This window comes from Loxodonta africana, chromosome X (assembly GCF_030014295.1).
Source record: "Loxodonta africana isolate mLoxAfr1 chromosome X, mLoxAfr1.hap2, whole genome shotgun sequence".
Classification (NCBI taxonomy): Eukaryota; Metazoa; Chordata; class Mammalia; order Proboscidea; family Elephantidae; genus Loxodonta; species Loxodonta africana.
Window position 1 is genome coordinate 145552709 of NC_087369.1, and position 26230 is coordinate 145578938.

At 38.2% G+C, this 26230-nt stretch overlaps 1 protein-coding gene across 11 annotated transcripts in view; it reads right to left on the reverse strand.

Moving 5' to 3' along the window:
* The window catches only part of THOC2 (THO complex subunit 2), a 114595-nt gene that overhangs the window by 58991 nt on the left and 29374 nt on the right, over window positions 1-26230 (reverse strand). For all 11 annotated transcript variants that reach the window (XR_010319648.1, XM_064277550.1, XM_023553850.2 and 8 more), the window contains exons 8-11: window positions 16127-16293; window positions 5674-5766; window positions 3441-3596; window positions 1945-2117 (exon numbers count right to left, since the gene is read on the reverse strand). Coding sequence is in view for 10 of the 11 variants with exons in the window: in XM_064277550.1 (XP_064133620.1) it covers window positions 1945-2117; window positions 3441-3596; window positions 5674-5766; window positions 16127-16293 (589 nt within the window). In the remaining variant the exon portion in view is untranslated. The remainder of the gene's footprint in view (window positions 1-1944; window positions 2118-3440; window positions 3597-5673; window positions 5767-16126; window positions 16294-26230) is intronic.

Genomic DNA, 26230 nt, shown 5'->3' on the forward strand with positions numbered 1-26230 from the left:
GGAAGTAGTGGTAGGGAAAGTAGGCAGAATAATGGAAGAGGGTATCACACTAAAAAGGACAGTGTTGAAAGGGCTACATAAACCAGAGACTACATCAGCCTGAGACCACAAGAACTAGATAGTGCTCAGCTACCACCGATGACTGCCCTGACAAGGAACATAACAGAGAACCCCTGAGGGAGCAGGAGAGCAGTGGGATGCAGACCTCAAATTCCCATAAAAAGACCAGACTTAACGGTCTGACTGAGAATAGAAGGACCCCAGACCTTCTGTTAGGCTAAGATTGGAACCATTCCCAAAGCCAACTCTTCAGACAGGGAGTTGGCCTGGAGTATAAGATAGAAAATGATACTGGTGAGGAGTGAACTTCTTGGATCAAGTAGACACATGAGACTATGTGGGCAGTTTCTGATGAGAGGGCAGAGGGGGACAGAAGCTGGCTGAATGGACACTGAAATAGAGGGTGGAGAGAAGGAGTATGCTGTCTCATTAGGGAGAGAGCAACTAGGAGTATGTAGCAAGGTGTATATAAATTTTTGTATGAGAGACTGACTTGATTTGTAAACTTTCACTTAAAGCACAATAAAATTTTTTTAAAAACTGTCAACCTTTTGGTTACCAGCCAAGCTCTTAACCACTGTACCACCAGGGCTCCTACTTACCTTACAGGGGGGTTGTAATGATTCAGTAGGATACTGACTATAAAGCACTAGCCTCAGGCTTGGTAGACAGTTGTTGTTATTGCAATTAGTACACCTTGAGATGTTTTTGAAATGCCCCAAAATAAGATGGAGCAACTTGTGAAATCTGAGTAAGGTCTGTAGATGGAACCAATGTCAACTGCCTGGTTTTGATGTTGTATTATAGCTACTTAAGACATTACCACTGGGGGAGGCTGGGGCAAGGGTTCTCAGGACCACTCCATACTATTTTTTACAACTTCATGTGAGTCTAAAATTATTTCCAAATAAAAAGTAAAAAAACAAAAAAGGACAGCGTGCTCACAGTTCTCACCTGCTGAGCAGGTGTCCAGCTGTGGAGTTACAGGGGTCACCCTCTGAGAAAAAGCCTTCATCGTCCACAGCCCAGGTGGCACTGAATGCAGCAGCCAGCAGCTAGGCACAAGTCACAAGGCTGGGGCTTTTGAGGCAGGCTCTGGTCTGTGGGGCTGAAGCCACAGCTGCTGCTAATACTGTCCCTAAATGTCCTGCAAGTAGGCCAGGGGCTTGAGGACTAGTGGACACAAAAACCAGGAATGATGAGAGGGGCTACACTAGCAATTTCCAGAAGAGCAGCCTATATGCCAGGAGAGATAAGGCAAGTGGAGAGGCAAAGTCCTCACTCAGAAATACTCAACCCAGAATACAGAAAATTTACACTAATTAAAAACCTAAGGAATCCCTGGGTGGTTCAAACAGTTAACACACTTAGCTGCTATCCAAAAGGTTGGAGGTTCAAGTTCACCCAGAGGTGCCTCAGAAGAAAGGCCTAGCGATCTACTTCCAAAAAAATCAGCCACTGAAAACCCTATGGAGCACAGTTCTACTCTGACACACATGGGGTCACCATGAGTGGGAACTGGCTTGATGGCAACTGGTTAAAAACCCTTAGGAATTCTCTGACCCCCTCCCCTCAAAAGAAATGGAAAAGTCAAAAGTAGAAGAATGGAGTCTTCACTCTCAATGGAGCAAACCCAACCTAGAAGTCTAACCTACGGTTTTTAAGACTACACTACAGCACAGGTTTTACAACACCTAGTCTAGACATTAGGAGATAAGTCACTGATTAATCTATATCAGACTGATACACTCTGCAAATAGTTTTCTTTTGACAAAACATACCAAAATATATGCTTAGTTTGAATAGACAAGGTAGGTATACAAATATTTTTGTAGTCCTCAACTATTTCTACCACAATGATTTATAAAGTATCCAGCAACGTACCTTCGGTAGAGAGGCTCAATAGTTATGTGAATGAGTTTGCAAATAGCAAGGGCTATTAGCTTATGTGAAGCTGCATAGAATGGAGGCATCTGATCCATAATGTTCTGTGCATGCTGCCAATCACCGATCTTTAACAAGGCTTCCAACAAACCAAGTTTTTGGTTGTCAGGTGGCTAAAAAGAAACAATCACAGCAATACTTATGATACTGATAGGAAGAAATCTTAATACTTCTCATAAAAAAATTAAGTTATACAACACAACATACAACAATAATAGCTGCCATTTGTGGGAAACTCAAGAGTATTTTCCTGAAGCTACATTTAGCAGACACAAGAGTGACAGTTTATAGACTTGGAATTAAATTACCTTTTACTAAATGGCATATTTTGTCATAGGGAGCTAGAACTAATTGCTTTTTATTTGACAATCCCTTTAGAACCTGAGGCATTATCAAATAAAGTACAAACAGGTGAAATCAATCCACTTAGTCATTTTAGTTAGAATACATTTTTAAATTAAATTTTTATATAAGAAAAAATATGGCAGCCTCTTTTGGAATATTGCTCGTTAGATTAAAAACAAACTCTTTTTTTTTTTTTTTTTGCAAATTACTATCCCAAAAACCAGGTTTCATCATAATCAAAATTACTCAACAACCCTGAGGGACCGAATTGCTGGGCTGAGGGCTGTGGGGACCAGGATCTTGGGGAACATCCAGCTGAACTGGCATAACATAGTTTATAAAGAAAATGTTCTACATTCTACTTTGGTGAGTAGCATCTGGGGTCTTAAAAGCCTGAGAGCGGCCATCGAAGATACTCCACTGGTCTCACTCCTTCTGGGAGCAAAGAAAACTAAAGACACAAGGGAAAGATTAGTCCAAAGGACTAATGAACTACAACTACCATGGCCTCCACCAGACTGAGTCCAGTACAACTAGATGGTGCCTGGCTACCACCACTGACTGCTCTGACAGGGATCACAATAGAGGGTCCTGGACAGAGCTGGAGAAAAATGTAGAAAAAAATTCTAACTCATAAAAAAGACCAGACTTACTAACTAGCCTGACAGAGACTGGAGAAACCCCGAGAGTATGGCCCCAGACACCCTTTTAGCTCAGTAATGAAGTCACTCCCAAGGCTGACCCTTCAGCCAAAGATTAGACAGGCCCATAAAACAAAATGAGACTAAAGGGGCACAACGGCCCAGGGGCAAGGAATAGAAGGCAAGAGGGGGCAGGAAAGCTGGTAATAGGGAACCCAAGGTCAAGAAGGGAGAGTATTGACATGTTGTGGGGTTGTTAACCAATGTCATAAAACAATATGTGTACTAAATGTTTAATGAGAAACTAGTTTCCTCTGTAAACCTTCATCTACAGAGCGATAAAAAAAATATTTAAGAAATTATACCTCTATAAATTAACTATTAGAACTTAAAACTTCACAATTCTAAATCCAGAAAACAATGTTAATTTTACTGGAATTAATTACATACCTTCTCTACTTTCTCCTCTTCTTTTTCCTTTTCTTTTTCTCGCTCATCAATTTTTTCGGAAGACAACACAACCATTGTAAGTTTTCTAACAATTTGCTTAGCTTCCACTATTTCTCGTTTATGTTCATCCATAATGCAATTATCAGCTGGAAGAAGCTAAAAATGGTTCATTAAAAGTTCGTGTAACAGCTAATACCAACTTGATCATATAAAACGCAAACACTACTACTCTCAATCGATAAAAATGTAAATAAGAAGTCTAGTCTATTCTTGACCATGATTTCCCTTCTCATAAGTTTCTCTTGGTTATTTTTGTATAATTTGGCAAGGTTAAGTACCTGAATTTTGGACACCTTTTAAAATCAGACAGCAATTCGAAATTTCCTATCTTCTGTCTGCTACAGTGATGCTTACCATTGAATTTACTAGCTTACCCAAAATAATACGCACTTGTTCCATTAAAAATATCACAAATTTCCCCTTTAAAGTCCAAACTCCAAGTTAAATAAAGTGCTGTATATAGCTCTAATTAGGGAGAGGAGAGCTACTGAATTATATAAGGAAGTAAATTTGATTCCTCTAAATGAAAAATCTCAATTAGAAAAATCAACACCTTAACATTTCACTTTTAATTTTCTAGATATCTGACTTAAGTCACAAAACTAGTTTCTAGTTTATTACAAAAGAGAAAGTAATGTCTGTAGTCAAAACTCCATTACAACAAAGGCTTGAGTTGAAGATGGTGAATGTACACATTCCATGAAATACCCTAACACAAAGAAAAATATAGCCAATAAACCATTATTTGGTGGTTTGCGCTAGGCACTATGGTGAGTTGTAAAAGAAATATTCCTACCCACTAGAAATCTGTAATCTATTTCAGTAAGTCTAATGCAAAGGAAACAATCAGTAAACAATAAAAGGCAATATGGTGAAAACATTTCAGCAATAAATCTATCATTTTTGTGCTATCTGTCCTACTAGTCTACATCTGCCTCTAAACTTATGTTTCCAAATTTTCCCTTTTCCATATTCTCTCCACTTTACATCTTAAATGGCTCTCTACTCCTGAGGAAAAAAAAAATCCAAACTCCTCACTATGACATTTAAGGCCCTTCACAATTTAGCCTCAACCCACTTCTCCATCCTTATCTCCCTTACAAGCCCTAGGGGCCAACCACGCTGAGATTCCTGATATTTCCCCGAGGGGATAATGAAGCTCTTTCAAACCTGCTGCCTTTACACTCAGTTCATTCTTTCTAGAAAGCCTCCCCCACCATTTAAGTCTGGCAAACAACTACTCCCTTATCAAGATTCCAGTTCAACATCACTAATTTGTAACCCCCAGGCAGAGATGTTATCTACTCTTAGCTTCCACAGTAATTTGTGCATACCTCCAACAGAGCACTCATTGCTTAACAAAATGTTTATCTCCCTTGCTACACTATGAACGACTTCCAAAGTAGATACCAGGTTTTATTCAATGCTGTATAGGGTCCCTACGAGTCAGAAATCAACTCTGGGGCAAAAGGTTTGGGTTTTTTTTTTTTGGTAGCCACAGTAACTAATGACAGGGAAGTTACAAAGTGATTTGAAAGGCAATGAGGATGATGTAAAACATAATCAAACAGGAATTTCTACACTACAAACCTAAGTTTTTTTTTTTTTTCAAATTGATTGGTTAAATTGGTAAACTAGAGGTCCTCTATCACAATCACATACACACTCTTCTAGATTATGGTTTCAGCAATAAAAACAATGTTAGTCATTCATTACCCGGTAAATACACAAGAAAAAAATTTTAAATACACTAACAGTTTCCCATTTATTTTGAATGCCTAAAAGTAACATTTTTGGGAGAAGGAAGAAGTAAGTACCCCTTATTTCTCATAATCTGTGTATAACAGAGAAGCCTAAGATCACATTGGTTAGATCTTGGCCTCTCTCCTCAAGGCATATGCCTGGATAGCAACTAAGAACTTGAATTTTATATCCAACTTCAAACTCTGTATGGGTGACCATAAGGTATTTTGCTTCTATACGTTGCTGAAGAAAAGACTTAAATTCATTCATTTTATAAAATAAACACAAGGTTTTTTTTTTTTAATGTATTAGGGTTTCAAAAATTAAGACTTTAAGAGCCTAGAACCAACTCTGAAGTATTATATGACTGCTTACTCCTCTTCACTACCCCTGAGATGGACAACTATTCTTAGCAGACCATTTGACTTACATGTACATAAAGATCATCTAAATCAATAAGATTAAACTGGAGAAGTACTGCTGCAACTCTGTATAAAGATGATGGAGTCTCTCCATTTGGTTCCTTTAAAAAAGAAAACAAAAAGGTTTCTATTTAGTACACAAAGTACAACTGAAATCATATTCTTTATCTACCAATAATTAATAACAACCAGATAAAAAAAATCTCTAGGCCAAGAATACACTTCATTGCTCTCCCTTATCTTACCTAACATCTGAATCCAGGACAAAGATTAACATGTCAACATCCCTTTTCACATTGGAACGTAACTCTGATGAGCACAAGGAAAACAGTTTTGAGAATGGACACATTTTGCTATGCATGCTAATATATGAATAAAATCTGACAAATAGATTGTGATTTTATACTGCCTAATATTTAGTCTGGGTTTCTGTTTACATGTGCATGTATTTTCTTAACTTATTTTGTCAAGGAGTTCTCAGTGGAGATGCAAACGGACAAGGCTGACAAATGGAAATGCAGAACCATCTGCGTTTGCTGTATACTTTTCTCCATTTACTTTGATTTCTTGGATTTTATATTAAGTGTATCTGCTTGTCATCTAATTTTCCCTTCAAAACAGTTGTCTATACATACTGTTTTTAGTCAATTTTCGACTCACAGTGACCTCATGTGACAGAGTGGAACTGCCCCATACGGTTTTCTAAACTACAATCTTCACAGGAGAAGATCACCAGGTTATTTCTCTCACGGAGCTCCTGGGTAGGTTCAAACCACCAACCTTTCAGTCAGCTTAATCACTGCACTACCAAGGTTCCCGTATTACATATGAATAAATCAACATTTTAAAATATGGAATGGCAGAGTCATTTCCAGGCCAGCCCTGAGGGCCCTAAACAAAAATACAAGGATCTTTGAATGCTATCAATTTTAGAAGTATTTCCCCTGGCTTTTTAACTAATGGGGTCAGATGAATGGAGAGGTAAAGTGAAGATTACCGGCAAATACTAAATGGCCAAATGCAAATAAAAAATAGAGACAATCCATTAATCCATTATATTTTAATTCTACTCAGTGCTGAAAATGAGACCTTTGTATTTAAGGTTCCTCCCACAGTTGTGATGTATACTGTGTGCACATAAAATAAGAAGGTAACCCAACTAACAAATATAAATAAGGCATTCTGCTTCACTTTATAACAGGTTAAATCTTCAAATGTTTGTTTATAAATGGTTATTTATTATCAAAACAATATCCAATAATAAGAAATGGTGGTCAAGGTCTCAGACTAAACCCACAAAAGCTTACTTATTACAGCTTCTCCTCCATTATCTGACTTGAATCCATCAGGACTACTCTCATTTATTCCTTTTAACCCTGTTGAAATGAATCACAAAAATTCCCAGACTGCCTGGTCACATGTCACCTCCCACACTGTGATCCCGACCTTGCTCTGCACAATCCCTGTTCTGTCCTTTCCCCATTCTTGAAACCTTTCCACATTATCCATTGGAACTCATGACCCATTGGAACTCATGACCCATTGTTAGCAAAACCCCCTATATCCTGAGCCTCTCCTCAGACTGTTGCCTTCACCTTACCACTGGAACAGAACCTGGCTCTCCTTAAGAACACCACTCCCACTGTTTACATGTAAAGTCCTTAATGATAAGGAAGGGCTGACTTATGCCATTTTGCTATGTTTTCTTTTTTTGTTCCTCAATTACTATCTTCTTTAGTGTTTGATTTTTTTGTAGTGTACCATTTTGATTTCCTTCTCATTTCCTCTCTGCTTATGTTTTAGTTTTTAGTGGTTACTTTGGGGATTACATCTTAAACTTACAACAAGATAAAGTGCGAATAAATACCAACCTATCTTCAATAGCATATAAAACCCCTACTCCTATACATCTCCATCCCTCCCCCTATATTATCACAAATTACATCTTCATGATTGTGTATCCATCAACATACTTTTCTAACTATTGTTTTATACATCTGTCTTTTAAATCATTTAGGAAAAAAAGAAGAGTTACCAACCAAAAATACAATACTGGCTTTTATATTTACTTATGTAGCTACTTTAACAGTGTTATTTCATTTATGGCTTCAAGCTACTGTCTGATATCCTTTTATTTCAGCCTAAAGGACTCCCTTTGACATTTCTTTTAGGGCAGATCTAGTGGGACAAACTCCCTCAGTTTTTGTTTATCTGGGAATGTCTTAATTTCTCTCTCATTTTTGAAGGGCCATTTTGCCAGATACGGAATTCTTGAGTGACAGTTTTTTCCTTTCAGCACTTTAAATGTCATCCCACTGCTTTCTGGCATCCATGGTTTCTGAGGAGAAATCAGCATGTAATCTTATTGAGGATCCCTTGTATGTACCAATCACTTCTCTTTTGTTGACTTCAAGATGCCGTTTCTGTTTCTTCTGACAATTTGAAATGATGTGCCTCAGTGTGCATCCCTTTTCAGTTTATCCTGCTTGGAGTCCATTGTGCTTCTTGGATGTGCAGATTCATGTCTTTCATCAAAAAAAAAATTGGGGGAGGGGGTAGGCCATTACTTCTCCAAATATTCTATCCATTTCTCTCTCCCCTCTTCCTCTGGTACTCCCATTGCATTATGTCGGTACACTTGATGGTTTCCCACAGATATCTTAGCCTCTGTTCATTTTGCTTTCACTCGTTTCTTTTTCTGCTCCTCAGACTGGATAATCTCAATTGACCTATCTTCGAGTTCGTGGACTCTTTCTTCTTCCTGTTCAAATCTGCTTTTGAACCCCTCTAGTGAATTTTTCATATTAATTATTGTATTTTCAGCTCCAGAATTTTTTTCATTCCTTTTTATAATTTCTCTTTATTGATAATTCTCTATTTGTTGAAACATTTTTTTATCCTGGTTTCCTTTGGTTCTTTTTCCATCGTTTCCTTTAGTTCTTTGAGCATATTTAAAACAACTGATCTAAATTCTTTGTAAAGTCCAATGTCTGGACATCCTTAGGGACAGTTTTTATTAATATTTTCCTCTAAATGAGCCATGCTTTCTTGTTTCTTTGCACACCTAGTAACTTTTTGCTGAAAACTGGGCATTTTGAATATTATAATGTGGCAACTCTGGAAATCAGATTTTTCTCCATCCCCGGGGTTTGTTGTTGCTGACTGCTTGCTTAGTGACTTTTCTAAACTATTTTTATGAAGTCTAAATTCTTTATCATGTGTGGCCATTGAAGTCTGTGTTCTGTTAGCTAAAAAGCTACTCTCCCAGTCTTTGCAGATTGGATCTATGTTCAGGCCCTTCTTCAATGCCTAACCAGGCCGTTTACAACTCTGCCTTAGTCTTCACTTCCTACTAGCATGGAACCTGAGGCTATCCCAGAGGTGAAAGCTTAGGGGCTTCTCAGGCCTTTTCTGACCAGGCATCCAGCCCTGGGTATGCAGTTGGCCTTTTCAATGTCTCAGTATATGCAGGAGCTTTGAAAAGCCCTTATTTCTCCACATGTCTTCTTTCCCAACTTCTTCCTTCCCAGTTCCCAGCTTTTCTGGTCTCTCTACTGCCTGCCCCGACTGCTGACCTTTGCCCCAGACTGCTGTGGCCAATACTTACACCTTTAAATCCTTTTGACAAAAGCCAACCAAGAAGCCACCCCAGCCCTGGGAATGCTTTGAGTCAGATGAAACAAAGGCAAGTCTTTGCACCAGTCCTTCACAGAGCAGCCACACAAGTCAAGGCCCACAACCACAACTATGAGAAAAATTCTTTGCTCCCTCTGGCACTAGCAACCTGCACCAAAAGAATGGGTTTCTGTCCTCATGGGCCAATGTGAAGGGTGGAAGATGGTAGGCAGGGAGTTTAAAACTCCCTGGTGTTTTCTTACCACACAACAGCAGCTTCTTTCTTGACTAAGTCTTCCTCTGGTTGTTGTACGATTTTGACTAGATTCCAGAGTTCTGCAAAAGTTGATTCTGACAGTTTTTGCCAACTCATTAGTTGCTTTTGCAGAGGGACAGAACCCTGACGTTCCCTGCTCTGCCATTTTCAGTGACATCCTGGTGCTGCCATCTATGGAGCCCTGGGTCACTAACCTTCACGTTGCAATGATTTTAACTTCTAACTAATTGTCACTCTCTCCAACTCTACTTCTTAAAATTTGGGGAGATTTTCAATTACACATTGTTGCTCCTTCTATCACGCTGGCCTCTCGGTTCCTTGAACTCCTTTCTTGTAAAGACCTTCTCTATCTTATCTCAACCAATCACTCCATATCATATGCCTTAATATTATTAATAGCTACAACCTCCCCAAAATCTTGATTTCATGTGTCCAACCTCAAGTAGGCCATTAACGTTGCTGGCCAAGCATAATCTATTCCTCTAGTTCATTTGCTCTCCTACACAATTATTTCCTGCCTTCTCCTCTAACTTCCAATACCTCTTCTCCCATCCTCTCTCTCAGCTGATGACCTTGCTTTATACGTCAGTGAAAACACTAAAGAAATCATTAGGACTTCTATAAACTACCATCACATCTACCCACCTACCAAAAACTGTACCCATATCTATTGCCTTACTACCTGTTATTATAGATGAATTCCCTCTGCTCCTATTTAGAGTCAATCCCTCCACTTAAGACTCCATTTTCTGTATCCTACTCAAGAACAATGCTCCAGTAATTCTACTCCTGTTTCCTACTCAATTATTCCCATCAACATACAAGTACTATTTCTCTCATCTTTAAAAAAAAAAACTATTTCTCTTGACTCAGCTTCCCCTTCCAGCTACCACCCCATTTCTCTGCTCCCCTGTGTAGCAACTCCTTGATAAAGCTGTCTGTTCTCACTATCTCCAAATCTGCTCTTCCAGTTGTCTCATAATACCATGCCAACAACACGAAAATGGCTAGTTTTGACCTCCCTGCTAATAAATCAATGGTCAATTTTCAGCCCTTATCTTACATGAACTATCAGGGGGCATTTGACACAGTTGATCATTTTTCCCTCCATTTAGCTTACAAGATGCCACATTCTCTGTTTTCCTCCTATCTCACATTATTCCTTCTCGACTTCCATTCCTGGTTCCTCCTCTTTTCCCAGACCTCTTAACATTGGAGCACTCCAGGGCTCGGTCCTTGGAGTTCTCGCCTCTCGTCTCTCTCTATTCATCCTATGGTGATTTCATCAGGTACCACAATTTTAAATACCATCTACATGCTTTTGACACCCACGTTTCTATTCCTAGCCCAGTCTTTTCTCCTGAACACGGATCCATATATTCAATTATTTAATCAACATCTCCACCTAGATATCTAAAAGACATCTCAAACTTAACATATCCAAAACAATTCCTGATTCCCACCCCCAACACCTCAAGACGCACTCTACCTGAAATTTTCCCTATCTTAGTTGATGACAGTACCATCTTTGTAGCTGCTCAATCCAAAAAAACTTTAGAATATTCCTTAACTCTACTTTCTCATACCAATGACCATCAAATACTACTGGTTCTAACTTCAAAATACATCTAAAATTTGATCAACTTTCACTGCTACCACAATCAGACTGATCCCTTATGAATCTACGTCAACATACACATGTACAGGCACACTCTCTCTCTCTCTCTCACACACACACACACACACACACATACCACTCGTGTCACCATTGGAGGTAGCTATTAAACTCCTTACTCTGTTACCTGGCAATTAAATGGGCAGGGGGAAGCATTTGCCCTGCCTTTCCAGTAGGAATTGTATTTCAGGGTAACCAAATAGCCTGAGTTGATAAGACAGCTCTTCGTTACAGAAGAATGACAGCTAATAACTGTAGAAGACATGATACAATTAATAAATCAACAATTTGGAACCCCTAAAAAATAACTGGCTCAGGCAAGGCTCATCCATGAAGTCTAAAACATTTTAATGTTTGGTTAATAAGAAGTTAGATATTCACATGGTAGCAAAGTATCGACCTGCAGATAAATTGCTGCTGCTAAGGAGGGAAATATACCTGTATAATGGAGGGAATTAAGACTGTCACCAGCTTACTGAAACATTAAAAGTGAGACAGACATTAGATGTTATACAATATGAAACATATAACACAAGCTGTAAGCATTTTTGCCACAAACATTGTACCTGAACATTATCAAGACTTTAGACCTAATTCACAGTATAAAATATACAGGGGACAGTGAAGAAATTAACCATGAAAAAGTAATTATATAAATCTAAAAGGTGGAACCTTCCAAAGGGAATGCTCTCTTCAACAAGTTAATGGGATTAAAGGAAGGGGAGCACTATTATAGGTTAAAAAGAGACTGAAGAATCATTAACAACCAAATACAATGTGTGGTCTTTGATGGAATCAAAGTCTGAACAAATAAGTTGTAAACTACATCTGGGGGACAATTTGGGAAATCTGAATATGGTCCGAGTTAATGGCAATGAATTACTATTTATCTAGTTAGGTATGAAATTGATATCATGGTTATATAGAAAAATGTCCTTATTTTTCAAAAGTGCAAACTATGTAGGAGAGACCTTTCATGGTATTTGTAATATGAATTAATATTTCAAAAAAGTATGGTAGCATATTAATAAACCTAATTCTAGGTGATGGGCTATGGATATTTATTACACTACTCACTCTTTTTCTGTATGTTTGAAAACGTTCACAATAAAAGTGAAAAAGTAAAAGTGAAACAAAAAGCTAAATAATAAGATCACAACAAACAGCAATTACCCATGAGGAATGCGGTCCTGAGGACAATCAACTAAATGAGAACAAACGGGCAATATGTGCCGAAAGCAAAGATGAGAGGCAAGGAACAGCAGGGAATCTGGAGGGATGGAAGGCAGAGGAAGGCAGAGGGGGAAACGGGGAGAGTGCTGACACAACGTGGGGATAACAAGCAATGTCACAGAACAATTTGTATATGAATTGTTGAATGAGAAACTAATTTACTGTGCAAAGTTTCACCTAAAACACAGCAAAATGTTAAAAAAAAAAAAAAAAAACCACATCACCCCCTGCTCAAAACCCTCCATCTGATTCACTCAGTACCCAAGTCAAACCCTACACTAGCCTAGAAAGCCCTACGTGATCTGGTCTCTCATGTTTGACCTCTTCTCCTACTACTCTCCCACTGGATCACTCTAATTCACCCGCACTGGCCTCCTTCCCATTCCTCAAACACCTCAGACATGCTCACCTTAGGGCCTCTGAACTGGCTGTTTCCTTTGCCTAGGGGCTCTTCCCCAGAGGTCCACATAGTTTACATTTTCACATCCTTGAAGCCTTTGCTTCAATCTTATCTCCTCAATGAGGTCTACTCTCACCATTCTATTTAAAATTGCAACCTACCACTCCAGCTCTCCCAACCTTCCTTATCCTGCTCTGTACTTTCTTTTTTGTCCCATCACGCTGATCACTTTCTAAGATACCATATAATTTACCTAGAATGTAAGGACCACTAAGGCAAAGATTTGTTTACAGATGTAGCCACAGCACCTAGAACAGTACCTGGCACATAATAGGCAATCAATCAATATTTCTTAAATGAATGAATTTGGGGTATAATAGGACCTAACAATGGTACCACTATTACCACTATCATTGCATTTTGAATTCAAAAATCAAGGGGCTATGCTACAGGTGAGAGCAATTATCACCTTCTTTCCTGTTGCAAGACAACTACAGCCAAGTTTGTTTTGTGGTACCCTCACACTTTCCAGTCCTTTCTCCCTGTTCCCTGTGGTGTTCCTCATGCTGTCCCTAAACCCTCTATTATAGCAATTCCTGTCAGGGGAACAGGGCAGATGTGGCTGCCCTATTCTCCAAAATGCTCATGTGCTCTACAACGGCTTAAATTCCCCATCATCCTTCTAAGTCAAAGCATCCATTATGTCTGATCACCGCTTGACGTCAGAATAAAACCATCCTCACTGACATTACAACTGGAATAATTAGCTATGCCTAGAAGTACTAGCATTAAAAAAAAGAAGTCTATTAATCCAAATTCTCAATTGGTCAGAATATGGGTTGGGGCTGAGGAGCTGATAGGGAGAAGGGGGTTGGAGTTAAGCAAGGGACTAATACATAGACCACACATGCCTAGAAACCTACCAGGGTTACACGCCCTAAGCAGTTCTTGATTTTCATAGTTTTCCTTACTGTACCTCCCAAATCACAAATTATCTAGACTTTCTAACATTTCTCCCCTTACCCTCAGTGGCCCTTTAAGTTGCAGATTCTCACAAGACAGCTCTGGCAATAGAAACGGGGGAATACAGTGTTACACAGAGCAATACAAGGGTTGCTCTTTCCAGTAACAGGTTATTTCTAAATCAAATGTTTCTTGTTTGGGTACTGCTTATATAAGAAAAATGTTCACAAAAAAATTATTCAAATATTGTCAACCACTCCAGGTACATTTTAATTCAGCTCAAAAGATGTTTACATTATCATGAGGAATATTTTCATACAAAAAGATTTTTTCCAATTCTAAAACTCAATTCAGCTAACAATACTTGATTTAATGCAGCAGATCATTATTATTCACTGTGATCTGCTCTGAAAGCTAGTGTCTCCAAAGCCCTAACCTATATTCTAATTTATCGTGCCCAAGTCAAATTTCAGCTACTGTCACTTCAGCAGCTGGGTTCATGTTTCCAAACTCAAAGCAATCATGGTGCCTCTAAAAAACTGATGGAATGCTTGAATCTCTCTTTCCTGTATTAAGAGTATGCTCCTTGGCTATTACTAGGAAAAGGAGCAGCTACCATCACTAATTTCTGAACAAAGATGAAGGTGTAATGAGTTTGCCCAAAAGCCCTGCCGTGTATCTTGTTTGGTCTCTAAGTGCTATACGCTTTTAAGCTCTGATCTGTTTTCTGTCTTTTGCAGCATCCCAGAGAATGGAAAGTGAAAGTATAATCAGAGGCAGTAGGTGATATATCATTTGAGAATCCTAAAAGGAATCCTCTTACACAAGCTCCAAGAAGACAGGAATAGATACTCCTCTTCATCAGAGTATGTTCTGTGCCCAGCAAAGCAACAGTATATTATAAATGCTCAATAAATGTATATTTCTTAACTGATCATCCAAAGCAGATACGCAAATTAGCAAAGCTATGCCAAAAGGACAATGGAGGCCTTATTACATGGAAATCCCACTACCTACCATCTACTAACTAGAGAGTTATCTTCCTGAAATACAGATCACTCATTTATATTTAGTGATCTTTACTACAGGCTGAGCTGTAAACTAACCCCCAGAAATTAGTAAAACACACACCCGGATACAAATTGCACACAATCTGACAAAGGAGATAGGCACAATTTATTCTAAGATAAGTACTAGAAAAATGTGTCAAGTCCTATAAAAATATAGATTAAGAATCCTGCATGGGTGACTTGTCAGTCAAGCCTTTACAGAGTCAAGTACCACTTGATATTAAGGAATAAATAGGAACTCACAAGATGAAGAAAGGGGAGGTGAAAGGGTTGGGTAAGAATAGTTTTCTGGTTATAAGGAGTTGTACAAAGGTTCACAGCAATGCCTATACCTAAGCTCAGGAAAAGGCCAGGTATTTGATATGACCAGAATAGTAGATTTGACAAAAAAAAAAAAAAAAAACATGATTAAAGATGAGGCTGGAAAGAAAGTACAGGGTTAGACTGTAAAGAGCCTTTCCTGCCACATTCAGAAGTTTGAATTTCATCCTATAGGCAAAGGATTTTGAGCAGTAAAGTGCCTCAATTAGATCTCTTTTAGAAAGTAACAGTAGCAATAACATGGAAGATGGATTTGAAGGAGAAATAACTCAAGGCATAGAGATTAGTTAGATACCTACTGTGGTCTAAATGAAAAACGATATAAGATATGCCTCAAGTACGTATTCGCATCCTTAAAATATTCCAATGGCCACTGTCTACACAATAAAATTCTAACTCTTAACACAGTTATTAAGTCCCTTAATAATCTAAAGTGAGCCTACCTTTCTAGCTTTGATTCTTGCCTCTTCTTTTCCCCACATCTTATAATTCAGCCACATCAGACTATGTATCATTCATTCCTTCAACATGCATGTACATGCACACCCCTACATCTTCGCTCTCACACTGTTACTTCTGAACAGAAAACTCTCAACAAATTCCTACTCATCCTTCAAGGACCAAGTTAAAGGAGGTCATGTCTGTCAAGTATTCCCTGACTCTATCTCTCTCAAGGCAAAAATTAATCATGCTTTCCTCTACGCTTTCGTATCACATCATTCATACCACTAAAACACTACTTATTACGTTGTATTGTTAGCTATCCATTTTCTATCTCTCTGCTAGAATGAGTTGAAACCAACAATTACAAATAAAATTCAAAATTAAATTGTATATATAAAATTATGAGATTAACCTGTAGTATGTGTGTGTGTATATATATGTACATATATATATTTTTTATTACCTGGTAAAACTTGAATTTGAACCCAAGAATATGACACAGTGTTTGCGGTTCACACATACTCATGTAAGATTCTAATAAAGATATAAAGAAGTCATCGTGTTCTGGCCTGCATTCAAACACTTCTAAAATGACATCCAAAACTCTATTGGGATCCAGATTAAAGCATCCTGCAACAGATGAGATATACACAAATTCAAAAGTGATTATACATCATTTCTAATAAAGCCATTAATTTTCAGGGATAACTTATATAGCAAAAAAAAAAACATGTTTGCAAAAACAACTTATTTTGCACATTGGCTTCCCCTCCCCCAGAGGGAAATCTTCATAGCTTTCAATACCAAATCCAGACCCCACATTCTAAAGATGAGAATTGTGACTTGCCCAGGATCACAAGGTGGGTTACAAACAGGGCTGGAGCTCAGAACTTGTGACACTGAGTCTAGTAACCTTTCTTCTATGCCACACTGTCTCATCAGTTCTTAATTACTCAGGCTAGTGAAAGAAATCCACATCTTTAATTCTTAAAATATGAAATAAAACAATGCTGTACACAAATTAGGCAACTAAAAATTTTATTAAATTTTTACAAAAAAGTTATTGGAACATTGATAAACAGTTAAAAGTTCAAGTTCATGAACATGGACCATCTTTTTTAAAGTCAATTTTTAGTTTATCTTACATATACAACAGATCTATAAAATATAATTTTAGCGCTGATTTATATTTATGGTTTTTGCAGCATTCTAAGGGGAAAAGAGGTATGCTACTGCTACTCAAGAGATGAGAGAATATAAGGGAGTTGAGGATACAACAAAGGAATGCAGAGGACACAAGTAAAGAGAGAAGGAAGAAAGCAGACAACCTAGGCGTATTAGGAAAGGGAAAAAAGCACTGAATAATCAATTCAGGTATTCATGTGTACTGATCCTTCCTAATCTCCTAGGGTAAGTTAAAACCTACTAGCCACCCTATTATTATTATTATATGCATATGGCTTCAGCCGTTAACATAATTTTATTATACTGCAGTCACATCATATATGCATTTACCTTACGAGAATTCGACCATTTACACACAAAAAAAGAGAGAAATAACTGAAGTCAACAGTCCCCCTTTATCATGGGGGAATACGTTCCAAGACCTCCCGTAGATGTGTGAAACTGCAGATAGTACCGAATCTTATATATAGTAAGATCTGTCCTAAACATACATACCTATGATAAAGCTTAATTGATAAATTAGACACAGTAAGAGATTAAAAACAATAACTAAAAATAGAACAATTACAACAATATACCGTAATAAAAGTTATGTGAATGACAGAGTGGGACACCATGAGATTTCATCATGCTATGTACTAATTTAACATTTTCGAACCTTGGCTGACCACAGGTAACTGAAATCGTGGAAAGCAAAACCACTGATAAGGGGGGCTACTGTATAGACACTTCCACCCATCATTCCTCTCAACAAACCGTATGCCTATGACCTAGAGTGAGCATAAGATATGAAATTGCTGTTCCCTCAGTTTATGTCAGTTTCCACATGCCTCACATCAAGCTGAATGGGATTCTAGTATTTTAAATTACTTTTCATTAGACATAGTCCCTAAACGCAAGCTAACCACTTTACTGGAATAAGCAAATAAACAGTGATTTATTCTCATGCTGGAAGAAAAAAGAACTGTATTGAACTTCACAAGAGATGTTTGGTACCTTATTAATGACTTACATGATTTTTCCAAGATAAGCCTTACATAAGCTATTTTTGTCCTCACTCTTTTGTAAGAGGAGATTTCCAGAGTTACATCTATTAACTCCATACATAGTTATATTAAATGCTATAAACCTAATGTCTGATTAACTCTTCAGTTCCAGGTAAGAACACATTTTCTCCTGTTTCTCATACTATGAGAAAAAAGGACTAAAGCAGTGATCATGTCTTACTAAAAAGTGCTCTAGATTTTCATAAATTTCCCAAAAATATGTTTCCCTAAATTTCTGGGATGAAAACATCTAAATACTTTGCACCCCTCCAAAAAAAAAAAAAAACCAGTATGGTCTTCCAATGTACAAGTGACTTCAAAATAGCAACTACAACTCTCCTTATATGCTGCCGATGAGGCTGTAAAATGGTACAATCACCTTGTAAAACTGGCAGTGTCTTAAAAAGTGAAACAACCCAATTTAAAATGGAGCAAAAGACATGAATAGACATTTCTCCGAAGAAGATACACAATGGGCCAACAAGTATACGAAAAGACCTTCAATATCATTAGTCATCAGAGAACTCGAGATCAAATGAGATACCACTTCACACCCACCAGGACAACTATTATCTAAAAAGCAGAAAATGATAAATGTTGGCAAGGATGTAGAAAACTCTGCACACTTGTATATTGCTGGTGGGAATGTAATATGATGCAGCTACTGTAGAAAAGTTTGTCAGTTACTCAAAAAGTGGACACAGAATTATCATATGACCCAGCACTTCCACTACTAGGTATATAACCCTCCCCCCAAAAAAATGAAAGCAGAGACTCAAGAAGACACATGTACACTGCAGTGCTATTCACAATAGCTAAATGTGGAAACAACCCAAGTGTTTACAACACATGAATGAATGAATGAACAAACTGTAGTACATACACAATGGAGTATTATCCAGCTATAAAGAAAAAGGAAGCTCTGATATATACCACCACACAGATAAACCTTGAACACATAATGCTAAGACACAAAACGACAAATATTATATGATCTCATTTGTATAAAATATCTATAATAGGTAAATCCATCAAGACAAAAGAAAGAAGACTGCTGGCTACCAGAGGATGGGGGGAGGGGGGCAATGAGGAATGGGGGGAAAAATCAACAGTGTCCACTTAAAATTGCTAAATTATTTTTTATGGGCATTATTCCTCAATAAAGATTTTTAGAAATAACTACTACTACTCTATTCTATCAGAAAGGACAAACAAGATTTTGAATATAATATTGAAAAACTGTAATTAACCATTAAGCTATTCACACAACACTTGTGAAAAAGGACTAGAACAGCAACATGTTATATGGAAATTTTTTAAGTGTTTCCTTCACATTGCTCTGAAATTCATGCTTTCAATGTGATAAAATGTCAACCACTAATATTATGTTTTATTTAATAGTATTACTCCATCAAAGCTATTCTATCAGTGATTTGTACTATCAGCTACCCATGTCCCTCTAGGTGCTAGTAAGGCGATAGTCTGAAAGAAAAGGTATACACTTTTGTTTATGACATAAGTCAACCTCTGCACCTTTCACATAAGAAAAACTAGCTTGTGAGTTATCTATTAAGTATCTCAAGTGCCCTAAGTCAGTGCAATCAATTAGGATGACCATTTCTATATAAGGTTTAGAAAATGATTTTTAAAACTTTAGATATTTGCTAAGTAACAGCTATTTCACATACAATGAGACTCTAGTAAAAATCAGTAGACTTACAATGACAAAAAAATTTTTTTCTAATGCCCAGCTGTGGTAGAACATAAGCACTCTTATGCTCAAGTATCTTAGAAAGACTTGTCCAGCCCAAGAATCTATAATCATATACTCTGGACAGAGATCATAAACCTAGCTCCCTTCTTCTACTACCAGTTACACTGAGAAATATATTTCATTTGCCTAAATATACACACACATGCCTTTATGTATTTTGAGAAACAAACAGGGAACCAGAAGGGGGCCAGTGGCAAATCCATAACGGCCATCCTTTTTTTTTTTTTCCAAAAAAATAAAAGGAAAACAGAAGAACTGATGCAGTCAAACTGTGGTGTTTGTGAAGAATACTGAATATACTATGGACTGCCAAAAGAATGAACAAATCAGTCTTAGAAAAAAATACAACCAAAATGCTCATTAGGAGAGAGGATGGTGAGACTTCTACTCGCTTACTTTGGAACAGATCATCAGGAAAGACCAATTGCTAGAAAAGGACATCAAGTTTGGTAAAAATAGAGGGCCAAAGAAAACAAATGAAACCATTAATGACATGGACTGACAGCACTGGCTGCAACAATGGACTCAAATACACCACTGATCAGGAAGATGACCCAGGACAAGACAACATTTCAGTCTGTTATACACACGGTCACCGTGAGTCAGAGCTGACTCCACAGCAACTAACAGCAGCCATGGATTCGTCCTTTCATTTAAATAAACATTAAACAAAAATCCATTAAGTGTCAGTTGCTTGTGATCCAGAGATTAATAAAATGTTTCCCCTACCCTTGCAAAGAATTCACAACCTTTTAGGATAACGTATCTTTGAAGAAATGCACTGAAAAGTAACTGGAATGGTGCCTGGCTACCACCACCGACCGCTCTGACAGGGATCACAACAGAGGGTCCTGGAAAGAGTAGTAGAAAAATGTAGAACAAAACTCAAATTAGGAAAGACCACCTAACTTACTGGTGTGACAGGAGGAATCCCCAAGACTATAGCCCACAGACACCCTTCTAACTCTGAACTGAAGCCACTACCAAAGTTCACCTTTCAGACAAAGATTAGACAGGCCTATAAAACAAATAATAACATACAGAAGGAATGTGCTTCTTAGATCCATCAAGCATACAACACACCAAACAGGGAACATCTGCCTGAAAGCAAAGCCGAGAAGGCAGGAAAAGATAGGAAAAATGGACAAATGGAAATGGGGAACCTGGGGTGGGAAGGGGAAGAGTACTGACACATTGAGGAGATTACAACCAATGTTACATTACAAAACAATCTGTGCATAAGCATTTGAATGAGAAACTAATTTGCTCTCTAAATTTTTACCTAAAGCACAATAAAATTAAAAAAAGAAACTGGAGTTTCTCCAAATATGAACAAGATGGCCAGGATATTAGAGCAAATGACTATAACAAGAGGAAAGAAATATGATTAAACTGACAATGGCTGTTGTAGCAATACGGCCAAACTGAGATTTTAACAGCAAAAAAATGCCAAGGTAATATTGTAAACATGACTAGAGACAACTAGCCTGTATATTTCAGACAAGAAAACATTATAGCTTCAATCATGTTCCTGACAGAATGGAACTTAGGACACAGAAAAACTCTGTTTTTTAAAAAAGGAAAAGCTCTGGCATCCAGGAAGAATTCCTTTAGAAATAGGCTAACAAAATCTACGCTACACTGTTTCTAAGAAACAGTATTTGTAAAACAAAACTCTGATGTCTCAAGGCAAGAATCAAAGAGATACATTTCACTCCCACTACGAAGGCTAAGGAAATCCTGGTGGCATAGTGGTTAAGAGCTATGGCTGCTGACCAAAAGGTCGGCAGTTTGAATGTACCAGGTGCTCCTTGGAAACCATATGGGGAAGTTCTACTCTGTCCTATAGGGTCACTATGAGTCAAAATCGACTCGACGGCAATGGGTTTGATTTTTGGTTTAGGAAGGCTAAGATCAGAAAAAAAAAGAAAATAACAAATGTTGACCAGGATGTGGGGAAACTGGAACCCTTATCCGCTGTTGGTAGAAATGCAAAATGGTACAGCTGCTGTGAAAAACAGTGTGGAGGTTCCTCATGAAACTAAAAATAGAACTACCATATGACCTAGCAATTTCACAATTAGGTATATATCCAAAAGACTTGAAAGCAGAAACTCAAACAGAAACTTGTACACCAATGTTCACTGCAGCACTACTCACAACAGCCAAAAGGTGGAAACAAACTTAATGCTCATCAATAGATGAATGCATAAACAAAACGTGGTACATAAATACAATGGAATACTACTCAGCCAGCAGTAGAAACAAAGTCTTGATACGTGCTACAATATGGATAGAGCTGGAAGACATTATGCCAAGTGAAATAAACAAGTCAATCACAAAAGGACAAATACTGTATAATCTCACTTATATAAAAAGATAAGAAAAGGGATATGTATAGAGACCATAGTTTATTAGTCATTGCCAGGGGTGGGAGAAAGGGGCAGGGGGGGCTTAATGGCGATGAAAAAAATGATACTAAGGGTAGGGCTGCACAGTCAATTATTGAAATTGCTGTCAATAAGTTGTATACCTATAAAAAGTTGAAGTGGCAAAAGTTGTGTGATATACATCCAAACTCCCTGAGGCAACAAATTGCTGGGCTGAGGGCTGTGGGGACCATGGTCACAGGGACTATCTAGCTCAATTGGCATAACACAGTTTATATGGAAAATGTTCTACGTTCTGTTTTGGTGAGTAGTGTCTGGGGTCTTAAAAGCCTGAGAGTGGCCATCTAGGATACTCCACTGGTCTCACCCCTTCGGGAGCAAGGGAGAATGAAGAAAACCAAAGACACAAGGGAAAGATTAGTCCAGAGGACTAATGGGCCCAAAACTACCACAGCCTCCACCAGACTGAGTCCAGTACAACTAGATGGTGCCCAGCTACCACCACTGACTGCTCTGACAGGGATCACAATAGAGAGTCCAGGACAGAGCTGGAAAAAAATGCAGAACAGCATTCTGACTCACACACACACACACAGAAAAAAAGACTAGGCTTACTGGTCTGACAGAGACTAGGGAAACCCCAAGAGTACAGCCCCCAGACATCCTTTTGGCTCAGTAATGAAGTCACTCCTGAGGTTTATGCTTAAGCCAAAGATTAGCTTGTCCAATCATTGGCTTAAGGGTGAACAGGTAAAACAAAATGAGACTAAATGGGCACACCAGTCCAGAGGCAAGGACAAAGCTGGAGGAGACAGAAAAGGTGGTAATGGGGAACCTAAGGCTGAGAAGGGGGGAGTGTTGACATGTCGGGTTGGCAACCAATGTCACAAAACAATATGTGCATTGTTTAATGAAAAGCTAGTCTGCTCTGTAAACCTTCATCTAACGTACAATAAAAAAAAATGATAAATAGATTCACAAAAAAAGAGTGTAGCTGCTAAGGCTTCTTATGTACAACCAAAAACCTCATAGGATTTGGTTCCTCAGTTTGGAGGTTTAGGGTCATGGTTTCATGGAAGACCGCAGTTAATTGGCCGAATAATGTGTTAACTGCTTCTGTTCTATCTTCTAGTTGCACAGTGCCTGGGGTCTTAAAAGTTTGCAAGCTGCCATCCAAGGCACAACGATTGGTCTCTATTCACCTGGAGCAACAGAGAAAGGAGAGTCAAGAATAAGAGAAAGATATGGAATGTGTGGCTAACTGCCTCCATGGACAACTGCCTCTTGTGCTATGAAACCTGAAGACCTGGATGATGCCTGGCTCCATTACTGAACATTTTGATCAAAGAGTCCATAGAAGAATCCTGATCAAAAGGGGAAACATGTAGAACAGAATTCCAAATTCTCATGGACTCCAGACTTTCTAGAGCCATGGGGGCTGGATGAACCCCTGAAGCTACTGTGCTGAAATAATCTTTAAAACTTAAACCAAAAATATCCTGAAGTGTTCTTAAAACCAAAGAATAGTTTCACTAACTGGTTAAAAAAAAAAAAAGTCTGCCTTGAGCATTTTGTACCATCATGGATTGAATTGTGTCCCCAAAAAGTATGTGTCAACTTGGTTAGGCCATGGTTCCCAGTATTCTGTGGTTGTCCTTCATTTTGTGATTTTCCTATGTGTTATAAATCATAACCTCTGCCTGTGGGTTAAAGAGGATTAGGGTGTGACATAACACCCTTGGTCAGGTCACATCCCCGATACAATGTAAAGGGAGTTTCCCTGGGGTGTGGCCTGCACCACCTTTTATCTTACAAGAGATAAAAGGAAAGGGAAGCAAGCAGAGAGTTGGGGACCTCATACCACCAAGAAAGCAGTAGGAGAGCAGAGCGTGTCCTTTGGACCCGGGGCTCCTACATGGAGAAGCTCCTAGTCCAGGGGAAGATTGATGACAAGGACCTTACTCCAGGGTGAATAGAGAAAGACTTCCCCTGGAGGTGAGGCCCTGAATTTGGACTTCTAGCCTACTAGACTGTGAGAAAATAAATTTCTCTTTGTTAAAGCCATCCACTTGTGGTATTTCTGTTATAGCAGCACTAAATGACTAAGACACGTACTTTTAAGAACTATCTATATGGGATCAAACTGACAACAGCAACTTGAAAGATCAGATAAGAACTTCAGGGGGCAGTGAGTTTATGTTAATGGAAGAAGAACAACTCAGAAAAGGACAGTGAGAATGTCTGCATAATGTGAAGAATGTAATCAGTGTCACTGAATTGTACATGTAGAAACTGTTGAACTGGTGTATGTTTTGCTACGTATATTCTCAACAACAAATAAATAAAATTTTTAAAAATACCACTATGTCCCTCTCTCAAGAAAAAAACTGCCCTGTGCATACCTAGCTGCCACGTGTGCCTATGTGGGGACAAGCTTTTTAGCTTCTCCCACCAACATCCATTCCCTGAGTTTCACCCATCCTGAAACCCAAAAGAACCAATCAAGTTTAAAAATGGAGGAGTAATCCTCAAACTTTACTGACAGAAATGTTAAAACGACAGAGCCACTGTGGAAAGCAGTTTCTTAAAAAGTTAAACATCAGTTTACCATACAACCCATCAATTGTATTCCTAGGTATCTAGAACCTATTTCCCACAAGTTGATTCCGACTCATAGTGACCCCACAGGACAGAGTAGAACTGCCCCACTGAGTTTCCAAGGAGTGCCTGGTGGATTCAAACTGCCGACTTTTTGGTTAGCAGCCGTAGCTCTTAACCACTACAACACCTGGGTTTAGCCAAGAGAAATGAAAACATATGTTCACACAAAGACTTGTACATGAGTGTTTATAATAGCAATATTCATAATAGCAAAAAGTGGAAACAACTCAAATGTCCAACAACTGGTTACACAAAATGTGGCATTATCTATACAGTGGAACACTAGCCAGCCATAAAAAGGAAGGGAATACTGATATATATGTTGCAATATCCATAAAGCTCAAAAACAGTATGCTAAGTAAAAGCCAGACACAGAAGACCACATATTATATGGCCTCATTTATATGACATGTCTAGAATAGGTAAATTTATGGAAACAGAAAGTAGATTAGTGGTTGTCTAGGGATAGGAGGTGGAACAGGACATGATTCCAAAAGGGCATGAGGGATCTTTTGGGGATAAGGGAAATGTTCTAAAACCAAATTGTGGTGATGGTTGCACACCTCCACACATTAACTAAAAATCACTTAATTGTATACTAAAATGGGTGAATTTTTAAGGAATGTAAATTATTCTTCAATGAAGCTATTTTTAAAAAATTCAAATGCAAAAAAAAATAAAGATGAGTTCTATATGCAAAGAAACCAAAAATCACCTCCAGTAAGCTAGCTCCATGACTAGTTTTTAGCCAAAACTTAATTTAGAGCAAAGATCAGCAAACTACAGTCTGTGGGTCAAATCCAGTTGGCTGCCTACTTCGGTAAATTATAAAAAAGTTTTACTGGAACAAAGCCACACTCGCTTTCGTGTCATAATGGCAGCATATAAGTAGCTGCAACAAAGACCACATGGCCCACAAGGCCAGAAAATATTTACTATCTTGCCCTTTAAAGAAAAAGTTTGTTGATCATTGATTCAAAGGAGAGGGAAAGAATCTCCAGCAATCACTTTTTTTGAAGGGCATCTAGAAGAGTGTAGTACTTATAGTTTAGCTCATCAAAGGAGTCCATCTCTGATATCTTCTCTAAGTTCTAAAAGGTGCTTTTTCCATCTTGATTAAGGAACTACTTTTGTGCATCTATAACTTGGCAGCTCAAAAGCCTGCTAATTAAATTATTAAATTCCTGTTTAATAAGATGTTCAAATTTAGTGTCAGACTTGAGATCGCAACCAACATACAGATTCATAATAGTTCTAACTCCTTGCTTGATGCTGCAGTAAAGAGTCCCAGACTCTCTAATACGCTATGAACACTTGGATTTTCCAGAATCTTTTAGGGAACATGTGACTTGACTGCCTTTTAACTAAAGGATGATAAATAGTGATTTCTCCTGATAAGACCAAGTATACTGGAAGTGTAGGTAAAGTACCTAGTCTCCCAAACTAGTTTATCAGCTCTGACAATGGATGGTGAAGGAAATCAGACCTGAGATAGTTTTTTGTAAGGTACA